Raw genomic sequence first — 20,977 nt, forward strand, 5'->3', positions numbered from 1 at the left:
GGTGGTGATGAGTTTTTGATAGATATAATAAGCTCATGTTTAGTTGAATTAGATTATAAGTTGAAGCACCTTGACTGCCATTGCCAGGGTCCAAAATACCGCTTTTTTCTGTCTTCTGCAATGTTGTGACTTGCCAGAAATTCTAACTGCAATTTGGAAAACTATTTAAGCTGCTGTCCTAGAAAGAAGCTTTTACTACCAAATCTAAATAACTATAATCATCTATTTTTTGTAAATACCAGTGTAATTGCTTCTTGCACCTAAATATTTCAAGCCCTGTTTGAAAACCAACATTTTCATATCTTTGTCATATCATGCACTTCTTATGACTTAATTTAGGGCTTTCAGTTGGAATCTAATGGAACATATTTTCTTGCCTTCCAGGATGAAGATCAGGATCCTCTTCTGAGCAACTTTTCTGGGCTGAAAGATGTTCTGAATAATGTCTCAGGTAAAGCCTATATCTACAGAAAATGTGTTTAAAGTTTCACATTAAAGCTCTGTCCAGGAGACTCCATGTGTTTAAAGCCATTAGACCATAAGAGGGCTCATCTGTTTGGATGTTTACACAGCACTTAAACTGAGCCTGCTGTCCCCCCATTGTTTCCTACCATCCCCCACCTGCTCCCTACACCAAAGCTATTTGCATCCTGACCCAAGTGCCACTGTTCTAAGTTTTCTCCACAATATGTCGCCTGAATAAGCCTGGTCATCAAAAGCACAAGTTGCAATTGCAAGTGAACAGAAAAGAAAACAGTGATTTTGGTACGTTATGCCAGCGTCACATCATCCATGACCTTCAAATTGGTTGATTGTCAGAAGGTCACCAATTTTCAAACATGATATACAGTGGAGACTTTTCTCCTAAAATCTACCCTTTCACGATGGTCGGGGCTTCGTGACCTGCGAACATCGGCCAATCTCTGAAAATTGTGCAGTGGTTGCGAGCTCACTGGCCGTATTGCTGCCAAAAATCACAGACTCGCCTAGTAAGCTATCTTTCTGTTACATGTGACGCCAACTTTATAGGAGTGGTGGAAAAGTTTTTTATGGACTATTAGAGTGAGTAAACATTGTACTTTTGACGCTCCAATACTTCTGGCTTGATCCCTGCTTTCACAACTTTGAAGTAACCTTGCCCACTTGAAGCCACGGTACCTCATCTGGTCCCGTATGAAAGTTTGATTCCCGATATGAATATTTCAGACCGACATAATGTACCAAAGTGTTTGTGGTTTAGCCACCCTCTCCCTTACAAAATGTCAGCATGTATTTTTGATAAGGCAATCATCCCTGATGTAATTGGTGGGTAGCAGCGGTACACATATTTTTTTGAGGAGTGGGTAACGTACATGCATGTTAGCAAGATCTTTTAGGGCCATTAAGTCATTAGTGTAGGGCTGCTGGGCATAGAGATGCGCAAAGTGGTCCCAGTGTGTTATCTCCATTGATTTGTCAATGTCACACCCCTCCCAGGGCTGGAAGGTGACAATCTTTCTGCTCATTTTTATGTCCTGGCCACTCCATTCCATATTGCCTCATCTCTAAAGTTGTGGCTGTGAATATAGATGGCAGGATTTACCCCTATGCGAATACGGGGAAGTGGGAAGTTAAGAGATGCGTCGGCAGTGCGACTTCCGTGCGGGAAACGGCGGCTAGCACGGAACAATGAAGATTAATTTGATGAAGTTAGCGCGGCAATTTTGGTAATTTTGCAGCATTTAAGCAAGAGAGTGGATCAGAATGGATATCAATCAAATCTCTGCACCCTACTTATGGTTAGGCATGACACGGTCCGGTTTTAAACACTCTGCAACATAACCAGACTGGCAAAGGCATCAGCAACTAGGAAACCCTACTTTAAATAACTCTGTCTGCTCCAACACTGCCTTGATTATTACATAAAATTCTATAGTATTAACACCATTGTAACAACAAACTTTTGCCAACACCATCCTGAATATACAGAACAGTTTGTTTCCAACACTTTGAAGCATACAAAAGTTGTTGTACACCAACCTATGGGAGCTTTAAGTTTTAAAAGCTAGTTAATCCCTCAAAAGAGCAGCAAAGTATTCTATATAAACATTCTTAAGTAGTATTATTACCAATTTACAAATACTGAAAATAGAAAGCATAACAAAGCTGCTGTTGCTGTTAACAAACAAACAACTAATGACATAAACCCCTAAATGTTACAATATCCTCTTCCGTGCTCAAAATGAGCAGCTTTGTTGCAAAGCTACAAAATCCCTTGATTGCTTTGAAAATGCATAACAGTTGATCCTACATAATGCCATCAAAGTAAACAACCATTAACATTTATCTACAAACTTAAGCTGTGCTATACCAATTTTGGGGATGCCTCGGTAAAAAAACAAAAACACAATGTGGTACTAGTTATAGTACAAAATGTAAGACTAAGACTAAAAGTTGACAGACTAGCGCATGCTGCATGTGTGGCAGTGTTATGGCTTGTCCGTCTTTTCCTCGCAGTCGTTAACAACAAGTATGCCAGATAAGCATACTAAATACTGGATAAGCATTCAGAGTAAGAGATTATCTATCTAGATCTGGACAAAGACGTACTTACCGGTTTCCGATGGTTTCTTGTGCAGACAATTTCTTGGTTGATCAGTAGCGTTGACTGTGCTCTTGGCTCTGTAGAGAACACACAGATGATGTGTTGTCAACACAAGTGTGCCATCAAACTGAGCCCAACTGTCCTCTCCACTCTTATACCCCTCCCCTACAACACCCCTGATACCTACCTCATCATTTACTCATTAAATAATGTGCCTGAGCTGAAATATTTATTAGGACCCATCCCTCCCCCCCCTCCAACCAACTTCAGGAGCTATCAAGGCAATTTGTGTTTGTTACTCAACAATCATTATGGACGCGAGGTTACTAAGCCAGTCTCCGCTCATAATGGATGAAAATGGAGGATTTACTCCAAGATTGATACTGTATCCACCTTGTTAGCATATTGATGGAATAGGCAAGTATTGCATCTGGAAAGTTCAAGCTGTATATAAAAATGTTTCTACTTTCCTATATCATATGTTTGTGAAAGAGAGTTAGAAATGTTGGACTTTGAGGGGTAGATTGTGTGTTAGAGTGCAAGGGTCTCATGTGGCCATCAGGAATGACAAAAGACTTGTAGTGACTGGATGTAAATGACCTGATACCCCCTGACAGGCCCATAGTACAAACATGTGCAGGAGTGATTTGTGGTTGTAGGTTGCAGGTTGGGACAGTTGGTGATATGATATTATGAACAGTCCTTTAAAAGTGTATTTATTTTTTTTTTGCAGCTAATGCTGCACTTGGTTTTTACATGTACTTAGCTTGGTTAGAATATGAAATATGGCTCAAGTAGGGATCAGTATCATTTTTTTTATCAGGCAAGAGTGTCAGGATGTGATGGTCCCCATCGGTGACAGCTGAATTTGTCGTAAAGGAGGGGGAGTATGGGCAAGCTTTAGTTTAGTTGTAAAACCTCTGCACATACATGTAAAAGAACCCAACACACTTATCAAGAAGGATAGAGGGTGACCCAGCGTTATTGGCTAACAGCGTAAGCATTAGCAAAGCTGCATTGCATGATTGACAAGAAGTGTCATGCTTCATCTTAGTTGAAGATGACTTCTTTATCTTTCGTTTCATTTTTAGTCCAGAGTTTGTCAGTCCTATGGTCTTTGACCTTAAAAAAATCTATCCTAACACTAAGTCTTGTTCTCTGTTCATGTGCTAGGGGACAGTACAGCACATGTATTATCTGTTCCTTTGTGATCACAGTGACATAGTGAGATGACAGAAGCTCTTTCTTCAGGGTCATGTTATGTTTTGGACTAGAACATGGCAAAACCATAGCTACGTTCTCATATGCTGAGAAAAGGGAGTTTGTCGAGGAAGGGAGTTTGCAATGAAGGTAATTTGCCTCGAGACAGGACAAAGTCCTTACCAAATTCAAATTCCCTTCCTCGGCAAACTCCCTTCCTCGGCAAACTCCCTTTCCTGGCATAAGAGAACATAGCCAACGTTGAAAATCATGAACCAGCGAAGACTGCAACAGAGACTAGCAAAACCAGGCATGAAAGCATGTGTCCTAACAATGCATTTAGGCGTGCAATTTCCTTTTGAACCAAAGTTCATTTATCTTAGAACAACGAGATAAACATGACAAATAGATACAAAACTTCTTTTTTTTTCTTCTTCTTTTTAGGCAAGGATTTAACTTGCTTCTAACATTTGAATGTGGGTAATTTTAATTTCAAGTGTTGAAAATTGCTGTTAAATTTTAGTTTTAAAAAAGTAACAAAAAGAGTACAAAATCTAAACCTTGGTCCAACAAAATACTGTAAATGGCTTGTTGAGGAAATATTGTGCTTTTGTTGTAACTGAAACGAAAGATTTAACTAGTTAAACACAGTTATTTTTTCTCACAAAGTTGTATTGCCCTTTGAACGCAAGTTTTGACCATCTAACGCATGTGGTACTGATGCAGCAAAGCAGCTATGTTGTTCACAATGAGCCGTACATGTGTTGCTGTTTGGGTCAGTGACCTCTGTGTTCAGCATGTGGCCCAATTCTTTAGTGACAAAAATGATGGATAGAAATATTATTTCAAGAAAGTGAAGCTCTATTAGTCTATAAGCTACCCCTCTCCTTAAGGTTGATGTCATGAGTGGTGTAATTAATGTGGTATTCGCTCGTTAATAATCACCATACACAGAAGAAGACTCTTCAGGGGAAATACACTTATCAGGGGAAATACAGGACAATATTTTGGACTTTTAGAAACTTTTAGAACTGTGCTCTGAGGGATGACATCATCTTTATTGACGTATAAACGCAATACATTTGAAATCAACATACAAAATGAGTTTAAAAGACGAAACCTAGGCCGACCCCTTAATCAGAATAGCAACAATTCTGGAGGGCGCAAGGTAAAACCTAAGGTCTGCATCCGACTTTTTGATACATGTGGTATTGCACAATGTTACATAACACTCTTAGAGTGTATTGCACTGTTGCTACAAGAATATTGCACTTAAACGAGTTATATTGCACTTAAACAAGTTAAAATTTATCTGCTAGAGAATAACCCAGATGGGGACTCCCACACAGGGGTGTTTTAGTTTTAAGTAGATATAGTGACAACATTTTGATTTGTTTTAGAAAAAATATTTTCTCAGGCCAGAGGTGTATCTAAATGAGCCTGTACCTGTACCAGAACCTGTATACCTGTACCTGATCATGTTACGTTTACCGGTACATATACAGCCTGACCTTCAATTATCATTTTTACAACAGACTTTGGCTTGGCAGTTGAAATTTTCTGGTTCTGTCAAAATTTGTGAAAAGCAAGAAGGGTGCACAGCCATCAAAGTTGTGTAGTAGGCTCAAAATAGAGAATCGCAGACAAGCCACATTTGCTTGTGGGACCGTGCCCCCCATTGTGTTGAAAATGTCTGAAATCCTACGAATAGCCATGGAAAAGTACAGTAGGAAGACGAGTAACATGGGAAAAACAAGGCTGCTATGAAAAACAAAAAGAGTTCTTTTATCAATGAATGACAGGTACACTTGTGTAGATCTTCAACCTTTTATTCTAAGTTTTAAAAACTATAATTCAAATGTAAGGCAGTAGACTCCTACATTCCTGCAAAATCATCACATTGGTTGCAAAGATGTTGCAACACGGTTTTAATGACCTTGAGTTGACCAATTGTATATCATCTGTCATACAAGCCTCAGCATACACAACTATAAATCAATGCCCAACAAGCTTGTCCTTAACTAACCCACCACCAACTCAGGCCCAATCTATACACAGTTTTTACCGATATCGGTGGATGTGTCGGGAGGGATCTGGAACGCTGGCCGCGGGACACCCGTGGCGCTTGCAGTCATAAACAGCTATATAGCCTAATGAGCCCGCGTTGTATGCTAATGAGCCTTCCCGAAGTCGGGACACATCTACACGCGCGCGGAAGCTGTCGGGGACCCCTGCTAAGCTATCGGGGACCCCTGCTAAGCTTTCGTACGAATGGTCCGGACCTTTCGGGAGAAATTTTCCCGATATCGTAATGGCGATATAGCAGTTCCATCTAGACGATGAAAAAAAGCTGTCGGCGAATGGTTGTAGGCTCGCCGATATCGGGAAAAACTGTGTGTAGATCGTGCCTCAGTTGGCAAGCACAGGTTGTCATGCTTTACTATGATTACAAATACTTCCTTTAATTCTAATTTCAAAGACTTCTTTTTACAATTATAAGGGGAAATGCTAGTGAAAGGGTGTGGGGTTGATGCAGAGGAATAAAAGAATTGTTTGAAGAAGATATAAGCATAAAATGTTCTGATTTCTACTCACTTGGTAGAAGTCCCTGGGAGCAAGTGTCAAGACGAATGAGTTACGGACGGATGCTTGACATGTCAGCGGTATACCCTGCTGCTACTGGATCAAGAAAATCAACAAAAGTCTGCATGCAACCGTCCCGTCTTATGACTAATATGGCGGGATTTATCCACACATTGCCCGCATACTTGTCTGTCAGAAGATCGCGTATCCACTGACGCAATCCCATTCTGCGATATAATTAGCGTCGCGTTGTCACGAATTATATCTTAGGTGTTTGTTGCCGATGATGTCGCAAAAACAAATCCTACATTCATACCAACAGATGTCAGTGATGTTTGTATTTGTATTTTGCTCAGAATGTTTCATCCAAAAAGTCTGGCGCTGTCAGAGTATGGATGGCACATACTGTAAATGATGAAATATCTGCTGTCTTTTTTTATCGTTTGTGGGTTTACGTTAATGGTACGCAAAATCATAACACTACAAACATGCACTCTCTCTTGCTACTGTGATTTCAACAGCAAACTTGAAACACTGTGAGCATCCCCTTTGTCCTTCCACAGCGAAATTAATTTGCCATCAAATTTTAAACGACTTACAGTAATTGGTATGGACAAGAAAGGATTGACAACACCCTTGAAAGGATTGACGGACATCTAGCAACTGGTGTAACCATTGGCTGAAACCCTATCCAGTATAGGACATGCATAGCTGACATACAGAGGGACTAGGGAGAGGTATCCAGTCACATCACTCAAAGGGAATCACTCTGACAGCTGCGCTGTACATGTACATGGTTCCACCATGCCTACTGCCGCAACATACCAAAGTCAATCCCTTTAAAACCTGGGGCATTAGGGAGAGTTAGAGAACATTTCTTGTCTGTTGTCAAAGTCATAAATCAAGATAGACAAGCAGAAAATACACCTCTTTCAGACGTTGTTGGTGAGATTTTTTTAAGATGCCCGCTAATTCACCTACAATGTAAAACAATACACTGCGAATACTAGCCTCTGAGCTTTTCCTAAAAAGTATTGATTCAGGCTTGGAGGGTATGAAATTAATGTATACTGTAAATCGTAAAGTATTTGCAGTTTTTTTTTTAATACCTCACCACGAACTAAACTCAATGACAATGCTCTGTTTTGTGGCAAATTGAAAGGCCTCATTTTCCTGATATTAACCTAAAATCGATTCTCCACGAACTAGAAAGATTTCTAGTAGTTTGATCATATTGTAATATCAATCAAGTTACAAAGTCTTGTCAAAGATATATCAATGACCCAGAAGGAGTCCCCGGCTCCCATGATTAGATAAGCATTATCAAGTGCTGACACAAACTGTTACATCAACACATTCAGAATACAGTGGACCAAACCTGGTAATCATTCTCTGCTGAAAGAAGTAAAGGGCCCATTATTAAACTTGACCTTCATTTTCCTGATCCCTATCCACCTACCAAGTACCCTATCATAAGGATCCATTCACAGCTTCTCGAGATATTCTGTCTGCAGACACACGCACAAGTGGAACCAAATACAGAACCTTCTTGGCAAAGTTAGAAAACCTTTGCTGTTCAGTCAACCAATGTAACTAGTTTTTGATGGTCCCATTTGCCCATTGACACAGGCATTACGAATCCTGTCTATAGAATGGTATAATGACTACCTGTGTTCGTAAAACAGATTTTCTCTGGCCCCAGCATGGTGTTTTGACTGCATTACGCGTTAAAAATGTTGTAGTTAGCTGTAGACTTGTGTTTATCGCAATTTTTCAAAACAATGAGTTATGATGTCAACGTAGTACGATATTAATAACTTTGCTATGACATGCAATATATGAAAAGTGATGTAAAGACATAAGTTTTCATGGCTGCATTTGTGTTTGTTCCACTTACTCCCTTTTTGAATGGAGATCAATATGCCATTATTCATACAGACATCTGCTACTAGTGCTACGGAAAGGTGGGATCTCCATAATGCTGGTTCCACTGAGGGGGATTTACTCCACCCATATCATAGCATCCTTAATGCAAATATCAATCAGTTTTGTAAAGTACCCTGTACGCTCCCATTAACCCCACCCTGGTCCCCCGTGGCTCCCCACACCGCTGCAGCCATTTTGTGGATTTTACGAGGCTCTGTTTGCGGCCGAATGTGCGGAATATGACATTACGCTCCCTATCTATCATGCGAGTAACGCGGTCGGACACGGCGTGTCACACGCAATCAGACACCATGAAAGTTGCATGAGTGTAATTTGTTGGGCAGGAGAGGAGAGATCCTTCCCTAATTCTCTGTCAATGGGGACCCCCAGTAATGCCTTCTGTGCTAAACAGAATTTTACATGACAGGGGAAAGGGTGGGTACTTCAGCCACTCTCTTTCTGGTAGAGGTTACAGCCGCTGAACAACCAAAGATTTGACAGACTGCTCAAAGAGTTCACAGATCTTTTTTTTTTTTAAGTTGTGCGTCTTTTGTTGTCTGGAAAAACAGATATTCTGTATGATGAAGTGAAGCAAATTAAATCTCTGAAAAATTAATACTAGTATTTTTGTTGCAAGATTTTTATGACACATTTTAAGAGACCTTTTCTGTGAAAATCATTAATGATATTGTCAAGTTATACCAAAGCTTACACACAGCAGAGAACAACTAAGACAAGTTGAACTTCTAAACAGATGAATAAAATACAGAAAACAAAGTATGGTACCCTGTAGATGGTATAGATTCAGAAACAAAGAGTTTTAAATAGACATGAGAAAGAACATATTTACACATGCTTTATAATGTATCAATTAGCATTCAAGGATTGCCAAAATTTAGGTGTAATCAAGATATCACAATGCAAACATTATCCTTGTTCAAATCAATGGCTTTAGTGGTGTATCATCCTAATTTTACAGATACCTTAACTCTAATCACCAAAACCTTCAGTGATTTATTCCATACCTTTGTTATCTTGGGAGGGTTAATGGCGCATTATGCAGATTTATTCCAGCAACATGCTAGCAGATTAGGATAATCAAATAGAACCACATCAAATTTGTATAGAATCACTTAAACTTTAATGGTCCATTTGTAGGTTCCACATGGGCAGGGGCTCAGTTGGTTAAGTTGCTACAGTTCACCAGATCCAGCTTTTATTGTTTAATACTAATAGTATGTTTAGTTTATTGTACTGTCCTATTAAGAAGGTAAAAATCAGTCAATGTAGACCGATTTTCGATTGTATAAATGAAAAAGGTGGTACAGAAAATATGATGTAGTATTCTAGTATCGTATTCTAACTTGTGGTTTGTATTTTCTGGCGAAGATTTAAGGGGATTGTCCACTTCTGCAATACTCACAGTCACTGCTGGTTGGCTGGGCTGATACATTAGATTTGCCATTGTCATTTATTTGCCATAAGATATGAAACTATCATTAAAAGAAATTTTTGCATTAGAGGGATGTTTCAAGGAAGAGCAAGATATAATTCTAAGTCAAGCTTAACCATAATTATAAGTCCTTTAATCAGATACATCGCATATTTAAGTCGCCTAAATCCATTAAAGTAATACTTGTTTTAAATAATAACAGACTATACACTCTTCACAATTATATCAACATAAAATGTGTGGATGATCATATTTCATAGCTTGATATTCAAGCCTTTTCCCATTGATGCATCATATGAATAATGTACTGCAGTGTTTGATAGTTTGTTATGATTGTATAACAGAAGTGTTGTCCCAGCGTATCTTGTACACTTGGGTGTCCAAAATACAAAAGGCTAGAATATACAATAATGTTATTAATAACGTTGACGTGTAAAGTCGTTTAATCTGAGATGGAAGATATTTTGTACACAACAGGTTTTCCAAGAATTCCTGTTACCCAATCCCCTTTGTTTCAGTACTTCTCAGGATCAATTTTTTTAATAGCGTAATTGTAGTATGAGGTAATTACATACTGTCAGAAGGAAATGAAACTAATCTCCAAGCAGTTGTACTTGTAGTATCCATGTTTTTGAGTTTTTTTTATACACCTTTCAGTTTCATGTAGTCCACATTTTTCAAAAATACAGAGCAGAATTCTACATGTACATTTTTAGAGGTTGCAATTAAACAAAACACGTGATTTGTTTTCTTTTCTGTCAAAGATGTATATAAAAAAGATATGTACATAGCAAAATATATCATTCATACACTTCTGATAAATTGCAACCAAGAATATGTATTGATATCATTTCCCTTCTACATGTACTAGGCCAACAAAGAACCGAAGCAAACGTTAATGACTAAGCTTATAAAATAAATAAAATAATGACTATGCTTGCTGGTATAGATGAGGAAGAAGATGAATGGATTATTTTATTTGCACAGTTAATTCCATTTTCATATTTGGTCCATAAGTTGCATGGTCCCAACAGGAGGATTTCCATAAACATTTGTGTACTTTTCGGTAATGGAACAGTGAGCGCACACGCCAACAACTGGAGTGGGTCGCTCTCAAATTTATGGCCCCCAGAAGTATGGATTGTAAAATGAAGCGTACAGACACACTCCATTTCCCCTGCATTCCTCCTGACATAACAGGTTTTGTCACCATGAAATTTTCGGTGCCTTCTGCGTAATCAATTATCCCTCCCCACAAAAATTGATTCTTACATTTTTTATGACGATTTGTAACATGTTTTGGATTTTCTGTTCAAGCATTTTTTTATGACGATTTGTAACATGTTTTGAGATTTTCTGTTCAAGTTGTGTCAAAAGTGCAAGCAACAAAATGTGCTTCTTTCTTGCTGTGATATATTTCTTAATTAGAAGAAAAGAAAGACTTGTAAATTGTAAAAATAGATGCCCTACAGCTGTAAACTTTAAGTAACTTTTTATACAGATATAATAATATAGATATACAGTAGAATTTACTGTAGCTGCCAAACACCAGATTAACATCTGGTAGACTGAAAGTCTTCTTTTCCATTCAAGTTTTTGTCAGTTTGTTTTGTACAGGAACTATTACAAGAACTAATCCGTATCTTTAGCAAATGTATCAGACATTCTTTTAATCATAATGTTTTCACAGAAAAAAAACACACAAAAAAGGATATTCACTCCTTTGCCAGTCTCTTTGTAAATGTAGGTAGGCAAAGAGATAAAACGCCAAATAACACAAAACACAGTGAATCCTAGTAAGAAAATCCCCCTGCTTGTCTAAACCCTATGTCTACTTGGAGCTTACTGGTGGTTGTGATTTTGCAATTACCTTTTACAGCAAATTAATGGAAGATTACAAACTACAGACTTCACCTGCAAACTTTATTGACACGGAAACCTTTTCTACCCCACTGCAAAAATAGACAAATTTACGAGGGTCTGCATGCAATGCTTTACGCTAAATTCGGGATGGCTAACTACGCTTTACGTTAAGTTCACGAAAGCTACCAATGCTTTACGCTTCATCCCACTACGAATTAGATAAAATAAAATAGCTTCCCTACGAATTACAGGAAATTAAAAAGGCCTGCCTACGCCTTACGGTCTCATTGATGAGTTTCTTCTTCCCATATATATATATACTTCTATGTCATAATTGGTGGTTTACATGGGTGCGTTCATAATGAAGCTACGTGAAATTTTAGCATATTTTTTATTCTATGTTGAACACATTTATCCTATATCGTGGGAAAAATTGCCAACGTCATATAGACACCAGTTCTTTTGGTATAGCAATTACAAACTACGATTAGTCAATCCCAAAAAAGGCACTTTTTCGCTTCTAGTGTACAACCGCACCACTCAGAACCCAGGACTGTGTACCTCCGACCTAGCGCGCGTCTGCAAAACTTTAACTGCCAATTTCTTCAGTTACAAACAAGCTTTTACCAATCTAACTTTTGAGATCAGTTCCGCTGGCTAAAAGGGATTTTCTCACCGCTAAAAACATGCGTCCATGCAGCCGTTTATTTTTTGGCTCGGATCTCTTTTAGGGTACCCACTCGGAGTAATATATCAATGAGACCTTAAGGTAAAGAGCATGCAGACCCTCATTTACGGTATAGTAGTAGTTTACCCCCTCTCTCTAGTGTAGCATCTGTGGCTATTTTTTATTACAGGAGAGAGCAAGCTAGGGGGTAATGTTGTGTGTACTTAAACAACACACAGGAGGGTTGGTTTATGAAATAATTATGTTTCACACACCAGTGACTTCACCCACTGATATATCACCCCAAAAGTGCTCCAGCAAAAATTTGAAATAATCCACACTTTGATTACCATTTCTGTATCATTAAGTTCTAACAATGTGGTTACAGAATATACAATAATGTAAAGGCAAGGGTCTCCATAATATGGGAGAAAAAGCAGTTTTATTGTATAATGAAATATTTGCTGTGGTTTTACAACATATTTTCTCCACCACAAATTCATAACACTATGAATATATTTTACCAATGTATTACTACTGTACTGCAAAACTGTTTCAAATGCTAACGTAAAATGACATCCTTTCTCCGATGAAAAAAGATGAGTTTAGAGTTATATCATTTGGTGCTGTAGCATCAGTTCTGTTCCATCAAGTTTGTAATTGAAAACTAGTGATGGATGAAGGTTTCTGTGGTTAACCATCCATTTTGTATATTTCCTAGCATCAAATGTGGACAGATGTGTCACTGTCAGTACACTTGGGTGAAAAACTCTCTTTGTCCGCCAAATGGCCGATCCAAAACCAGAGTAGGGGGTCCTAGGGACAAATTCTCAAGGCAGATGCTGGTTTTTAGTTTTAGTGAAAAACTGCGATGAGGACCTAGAAGAACATGTACAAATGTAGACTCAACTTAATATGTTAAGAAATTACCAAAATATAGACATTTTTATCACTCTAATCCAATAATGTGTCCTTAAATTACTGTATTTATTTTTCTATTCAAAACCAAGGACTCCGGTAAGTTTGCTAATTTGGGATAGACTTAATAAATGTTTGGCGCACGTTGAGCGTATTCCTCGTACATGAATCTCTGTAAGGTTAATGAGCTTTTTAATGGGAAAAACGTAATTAAGATCTGCAGGAAATAGATATGAGCGTATGAAGATGGCAGGTATAAAATGGGCTGACAGGAATATTTAGATTTATGTTCTTGAAAGAGATGCCTACCTTGTGGAGATAGTGTATTTGTACCAGGCCTGTCTCAAGCGTTGTTTAGGAGCCCATGGTGTTGGTTTTTGTTGTCAAATCTGTCATTTGTAGCCTATGAATCTACATTTCAATCAATCTTATTTCATGAAGTATAAATTTTTGGGTTTGCATTCATTCATTTCTCTATACATACAACATACATGTACTGTATAACATAATGATAGAAAAGTAGTATTACGTATGCAGAGGGTAGATTCAGTAATATCAGTGACAGTCAAACACGCTAGCACTGTCAGTCAAATGTGGACAGAATATATATACTCAACACTTGGCTGAGAGTATGATTCTGTGAAGACATGCTTCAGGCACCAGTTCGCGGAGACAGTGGGTGGTGACATTCTTAAGTTTTTAAGTGTGTCTTGAGTTCCCTGAGGATGTCATATAACTTTCCTTAATTCTGCATCTTCAGACAGATTACGAGTCACTTGCGAAGACATGTCTCACCACTTCCATCTGTGTTGGTCATGGAAGGGAAAGTCTGCCAGCTACTGCATACCGTAGCTCCTGAAATATTCACGGTGGTTTTATGTTCGCAGTTTCCCTCATGCACAGTCTTGCAGTACCACAGTGTTCTTTAAACCTGGAGCTTTTGATCTTCACATCTTGCCACAAAATTCAGCTGTTGAGAACTTGAAATGAATTTACAGTCTCCAACAATTCCAACAACAATCCAAGGATTCTAGTGCAGACAGCACCGGTATACTGTACATGACAGTTACTGACTTCTTGCATTGAATACATAAACTATTGTCTCTGACTCACACACTTCATGATACAGAAAAAGCACCGACCACCAGTAAAAATCTAGCAAGCTTATTCCACACAGATTTGCCTTTAAATATGGATAGGGATAGATACTCTTTTTAAAAGATTGTCATATATAATCCCTTTATTTTGTTATACAAAAATGTGTAGTGCATCAAAGCAAATTGACTCTAGAAAGCAAGCAACTTGCATGTCAATGAAAATGTGATTAGACATACATTTGTATATACTTTCAATAAGTAGTATTTGTTAGATGACAGAAAAAGCCTACTACTATAGAGTTATCAAAACATTGATTTAGGATAACAGAAGTCATACTTATTAATAGAAATATGACAAGGGATCAAACTTGGTGGCTAATACCACAGCTTTCCTTTCCTAATAGCCAGAGTGACCTATGGCTGGCTATAGATTTAAATCATTATTGCAGTGGGGAATGCCTATCTGAGACCTTAATCCTGTAGAAGTCAGACCCAGTAAACTGATCAAGATGGAGTGGCCAGATAATCCCCACGACACATGTACCCCTCCTCCCAAGGATTTGTCTTGTAACACCACCCCTTATTGGATAAGTACTTGGGCGGTCCCCTCCTTACCTCAAAGTTTCTGGTGGTGGCTGGTGATCTGGTAGAGTTTGGGAGCTTACTGTACCGCAGCCTGACAGCCAAACCGGGAGCAGATAGATCAAAGATGTTGTGGATATGATTATGAGGAGAACAGGGCTTCATACATGGAAAAAGATATGCACACGCCTGCCTGTAACTGATAGTTTCCCCCACACATCCCAGCTATTTGCATATTCTAGAGGGAGGGTCCCTGGCTGTGCATGTGTTGGGTTTAATTGACAACAGAGGGCAGAGCCCGCTGACTAGAACAAATCCCAGATTAACCCCCCATCTTAACTCAGCTCTGGTCCCATCCCTCATTTCAACACCCCCCTTCCCACCCAGGCTGTATACTTCTTCACTAGGCCTGGAGCAAGGTTCAGAGGTTGGGAGCGAGTCTTGGGGTGATGGCATTTTGGTAGTGCCAGGGAGAACAGGTGGAGAGGTGGACATGGGGATCTGATTTCATTGATGGACAGGCGGCCAGTCTGACACTGAAATTTCTGGCCCGCATGTTATAACAAAACAACAGAAATCTTATATCTGGATATAGAAAAGGAAAGTGGTTGAAGACCTACATGTGTGCTAGGGTCAACAAACCAGAGACTGAAACCTGAAACCAAAGCTTTGAAATTTGCCTTATGTTTCAGTGTTATAGAATTAATAGTCATATCTGCATTCAAATCATCAGTACTATAATATTATATTGTGGACTGCCTATAAAAAAAGGTCCTATACATTAATTTCAAACTCCCCAAAGGTTGTACAAGTATAGTAACTCTTATAGTAACTCTACATGTTTTATAGATTAGGAATTGTTGTTCGACAGTCCAAGTGAACATATCATACATTTCAGCTGTTGTCTACATGCATCAGCAAAAGATTTTTCTCGGACGATACAAAAAAAATTGTTAAAGAAAGAAGTAGGTAGAGAAAAATCAGAGAAAGCCATGGACCAACCCAAAATAAAATTTGCTAGCTACTTTGTGCGAATCCTTCTCGAATCTTCTTCTCGAATCTTCTTTTAGTGATTTTATGTACTTTAACTTAAGACTTTGGTATTCACCTCCAAGGAGAAGGAGCAGCTACCTGCCATCAGTTACTTGACCTCTGAAAACTAATTAGGACAAGGTGATCATGGAGCAGTTTGTCTCCTTCATCTTCTGTATGAGAAGCCATTCATTTCAGCCTGACATGTTCTATCCCTTCTCTCACCTCCCAGACCTCGGAGAGATCGAGCCAAATGTGTTCCTGGGACCTTTCCTGGACGTGATACGATCGGAGGATACCACCGGGCCGATAACGGGGCTGGCGCTCTCCTCGGTCAACAAGTTCCTTTCGTATGGACTTGTGGGTAAGGACAGCCGCTCAACATGGCGGGGAAACATTCTGATCATAACTTATGGCAGACTGTTCTTACCAAGCTTACTTACTTAAACTTAGCTAAATATGATTTACACTAATTACAGACAACAAATGAAAATGAAAGATTTCTCCTTTGTCTATGGAATTTAATTGACCTATGAGTATGAAATGTTTGATATCTCAACACTCACAGCATCTAATGGTAGGGGGTTAGATTCTATACTATATCATTATGTCCTGTCTGTATTTTTTCAGCAGTAATTGTCTATAGAACACAACTTTGATACCATTGATATCATTACTACAGGAATCAGAATGTTTTTCGCTGGTTCCTAAACACTAATCTACAATCAAATGTTGGAATAGGAAATTGAAACATTTTCAAGAAAATTATCTACCCCAACATCTGTTTGGAGATTACAGGAACACTGCTTCTGGTATTTGTGAAGGACCAATGGCTTTACATTGAAACACCTTTTGGATCTACACTGTTCACATGTATTTTTTTCAAGCAAAAAAAATGCACTTTGTCAGGGTGAACTAAAACTATGATGCAAAGTCTGTGTAATTAGTAGGGAGATGCTGAATCATAGCAAGAACAGCACTGTTTGACCTCTTGTTGAACTTAAATCCTCTAACTGAACCATAAATGACTTTAGAAGAGCAGCATCTAGTCCTGATCATGTCCGTATAGCTTTAATAACACACAATCTGTCTGTAACTTTTCTGTAGATCCGACCAGCGAGAGCGCGTCGGCAGCCATTGAGAACATGGCGGACGCCGTGACCCATGCACGGTTCGTGGGCACCGATCCCGGCAGCGATGAGGTGGTGTTAATGAAGATTTTACAGGTGAGGAAGAAGCCATAAGGTCCCTGTCCATTTTTTCTTACAAATCAATACTTGATTTGCATAAGGTGCTGGTATTGCTTAGGGAAGGCAATTAATTACCATTTACAGTACTTCTAATAGTCTAATCAAGAGTAATGCTGGTAAGACATGGATTTTAATTTAATGTGGAGTTTAAGGATCCAGAGGATTGGCAGTTCAAACCAGCTTGGGCATGGTAGAATAGGGAGGTAAAGACAAATGCCCCTGTGAATCCATAGGGTGTAGGTTCAAGTCCCGCTTGGGCAGTGTGAGGGTATTTGCCATTTTGGATGGTGACATATACTATATAGTAAGCAGTCCTGTGTACTCACTGTTCTAGGGTGAAAACAAGCTGAGCCATAGCGAAGCCACATTCAACTAGCTAGATGAAAAAGCTGATTGCTTTACCTCAGTGGAAGATGACTGCTCATGTTTATTTGTACATTTCACCTTATGCATAAACATTGCAAAATATTAGTGGTCAGACACTATAAGCTACTATAACTTGGAAAAAGGTCTGTCAGGCTGTCCCCAAGGTTATCCGTGTCCCGTAGTCCAGTACTTACAAGAATAAAAACATGGTATGTTTGTTTTTTGTTGTCTCTGTTGAACATGTAACACAGACGGATTCTGCTGAAGTTGCAGGTCGTCTGTTGGATGAATGTTAGAATAGATAAACTGTGTCCCGACTCTGCCAAACATTGTACCTAACAACTGTGCCATCAGCTTTCCCCATAGAATCAACAGTACTATTGAGGGTGTAACAGTTCATTGGCGAAGGGGAGAACACGTAAGGAAAGACTCTTTTTGGGGATTCAGGAAATTTGTGAATTTTGGACACTATTTTGGGACGCAATTTCAACTCAAAAGTATGGAAAATCAAGATACATACCTTTGGCAAGTTTTCAAAAGTATCTAGGCAGTGTTGACACAAAAATACAACCAAACTGGCACAAGTGAGCCCTCTACAAAAGAACCACTTCTTGGTGGTTCCTTACTAAACAATGGTTCCCCATTGACTATACTGACAACCTGCCCTTATTGACAAGATTTCATCGGTCCACTCAGTGGTCTTCTTAGGCAGTTTCAAGTGTAGATGCAATTGAAGGTGTCTACCATTAAAAAAAGGATGATTGTCCAAAGACGTTAAACGGTCTTGTGGGACCCTACCTACAATACCCTGTATGTATATGTTCCTTGTGCTAGAAAAGACACCTGTTGCCAAACACTAAAGTCTGGAGGGCATAGGCCCCTGTTTCTCCAAACAAAGGGTTTGAATAATGGACCCCAAAACCCAAATCTGTCATAGTGATGGACAAGTGGGGACCAAGGTCTGGGACTGGACACCAAAACTAGTCTGAGATGCAAGGGTCGAACGGTCAAATGGAAATACCTACAGTTATCAAAGATACAAAATGTATAAACTTGACACAAGTTTTAAGTTTGGAAAAGTCTTGATTTTGGTCAAGCATTACTCTGTAAATACTTCCTCAGATCCATTCTACACTAAGCGTATATCATTGGAAAGCTTATTTAGTGACCTCATGTTTGTTATGATCATACTTTGAGTAACCAGGGCTACATATGTTAGTAGCTCCCCAAAAGATGTTATTCTAAATCTAATTGTCGATTGTACCGTTTGTCTAAATCATGAAATATTTGTTGTGGTTTTATGCTCCTAGTAGTACCTGCTTTGACCCCTTGCTATAAACTCGCACCACAAACATCTGCTTTGTCTTACTTTGAACTTCCCCTCCTACCACAAAATTAAGTTCCTAAAACTTGATCAATACACAACTGATCTACTCTACTCTAACAATGATGACTCTAGTCAACTATACTACTACCAACAGCTGTGACAATCAATTTAATTGTCATATCATGTCTGTATACATTACATGTAGTTGTGAACCATCCACTACACTGTATCCTTGTAGTTGTACCATGTCTGATGTTTGTTTTGTTAGAAATTTGTCCAGCAGTGGTCAATTGAAATTGTTGTACACATTGTTACACTTAGAGTTAGATACACACAGATAAGAACACAACTACTGGTACGTGGTAGACTCCTGTATAATAAACCACAAATGCCACATACCAGGTTCCACATGGTTCAGGGTTAGTGTCAACAGCTAATCCCCTCTTAAGCTCCCCCTAATCCTTTCAACACCAAGAAGTGCTTCTCACATGTTTGCCAAGTATGTGTGAAGTGTGCTGAAGGATTGGTGTACAAGTGGCACATGCTGTAGCTGTCAGGCCCTATCTACTACCCGCCAGACCCCCTGATCACCCCAGGACAAGTATGTAAACACAGGCTTTATCATAATCCCCTCTAATCTCCTAAGCATCAACACACTAATCCAGACTTGGGGAAGAGGTACAAATTGAGATCTTACCTTTGTCAGTCGTGTAGCGCTCTTGAAGAAGCTATATACATAGAGGGTGTGAGGTAAAGAGCATGTGTGTTTAGAGGCACCTCTTTGAGTCTGACAGTGCCATGTGGGCCCTTCCAGATAAAAAATTATTTGGGGGAGAAACTATGTAGGGTCATTTCCTCCCCCAGGGGAGGACCATGTGATCATGTAGCTACTTTCTCCTTCTTTTTCCTTAGGAGAATTATTAGGAAATCATAAAAAGATATGATTGAAAAATAGAGTTTTTAAAAAAAATTATAATTTCAAATGCATCTTTTGTTCATGTGCTCTGAAGAGGTCCTGAACTTTTTGCACTTTAACAGGGGTCAGTGCTGAAGCCCCTCCCTCTGATTTTGTGGTAACTCTATCCTCTCAGCTGGCTCATTCCATAGAGCAATTTATCACTCTCTCGGCCTCCAGCCTACAGGACAGGACTAGCCTACAGTGTACTACATGGACCTCTGGTGTGTATGTACAAGGAGGACATTTCAGTCCTGGCCTGTGAACAGTGCCTGTTCTAAAGTCTGATTTAAAGAGACCTGTTTCATGGGACTAGCACTTAACCCACCTGGGTGCTCCAATATTTGAGAGAGCAAGTTTGGGAGCCTACACTACAGTAAGATAAGTGTAGTAGGCTAAGTATCACTTGGTACACAGTAAAGAAATGCAACTAACCTTCTTGGAAGAGTTATGGTACACAGGTGTGTGACTCCTCTAACCAAATGGTCAAAAAAAAGTTATCTTTTATTTGTCCAGATTTTGGAATGTTTTGCAAAAAATGAAATCACAGTGGCAGAAGAGGAACTTGGATGATTCACAGATCTTTGGAATTAACTTCACTACCTAGTAGTAGTAGTTTTTTCACGATAAATCACTTAGCTGGAGTGGCTATCTAGTGTGCTAAGTCTTCTTCCTACCTATTGGCTGGTGATTATATTTCGAATTCATACAAGGTGGACAGAAACAAGGTGGACAAGTCAAGGAGGCAAAACCTGCATTTTTTTTCTTGACAAAAATTAAACCCCTCATAAATGGATCAATTTATAGTTACTGTACTGTTGTATTCTGAGACTATTCTCACAAGCTTACAGTTGCCAACCATACATACATATGTGTAAGTAAGTAGCAAGTAGCAACTATTACTTGTGTTGAGAGTCTTATGCCACAGTTAGAGTTCACTAGGTCATAACCTCATAGTCTCCACAACATTTAGGCCATCAGAAAATGTGTCAGAGTGCAGGCCATGTTTCAGATTGATCCCCATATTCTGTGATAATGTTGAATGAGCTGTTTCCCTTCCCTGGGTCTTGCCAAAGTGGCACCACATGTTTTCCCCATCTCAGCCCACTTTATGAGCCATTAGGAGTCAGGTATACCTTTCATCTGACAGGGAGAATCCTTGAATCCCTCCCCC

General features: G+C 39.1%; 2 protein-coding genes across 5 annotated transcripts in view; one reads left to right on the plus strand and one right to left on the minus strand.

The window, feature by feature from the left end:
* LOC118412402 (pituitary homeobox x) overlaps positions 1 to 14,925 on the minus strand; it is a 93,330-nt gene extending 78,405 nt beyond the window's left edge. Inside the window, exons 1-2 of one of the 4 annotated variants that reach the window (XM_035815234.1) lie at positions 14,907 to 14,925; positions 2,594 to 2,661 (exon numbers count right to left, since the gene is read on the minus strand). The gene's annotated coding sequence lies outside the window, so the exon portion shown is untranslated. Of the gene's footprint in view, positions 1 to 2,593; positions 2,678 to 6,379; positions 6,504 to 14,906 lie in introns of those variants that run through there. The other 3 variants (XM_035815239.1, XM_035815236.1, XM_035815235.1) reach the window with 3 other exon arrangements.
* The window catches only part of LOC118411753 (Golgi-specific brefeldin A-resistance guanine nucleotide exchange factor 1-like), a 50,508-nt gene that overhangs the window by 3,552 nt on the left and 25,979 nt on the right, over positions 1 to 20,977 (plus strand). Inside the window, exons 3-5 of the mRNA XM_035814237.1 lie at positions 385 to 451; positions 16,138 to 16,269; positions 17,013 to 17,131. Of these exons, the coding sequence (XP_035670130.1) occupies positions 385 to 451; positions 16,138 to 16,269; positions 17,013 to 17,131 (318 nt within the window). The remainder of the gene's footprint in view (positions 1 to 384; positions 452 to 16,137; positions 16,270 to 17,012; positions 17,132 to 20,977) is intronic.

The sequence above is a fragment of the Branchiostoma floridae genome, chromosome 3, assembly GCF_000003815.2.
Source record: "Branchiostoma floridae strain S238N-H82 chromosome 3, Bfl_VNyyK, whole genome shotgun sequence".
Taxonomy (NCBI): Eukaryota; Metazoa; Chordata; class Leptocardii; order Amphioxiformes; family Branchiostomatidae; genus Branchiostoma; species Branchiostoma floridae.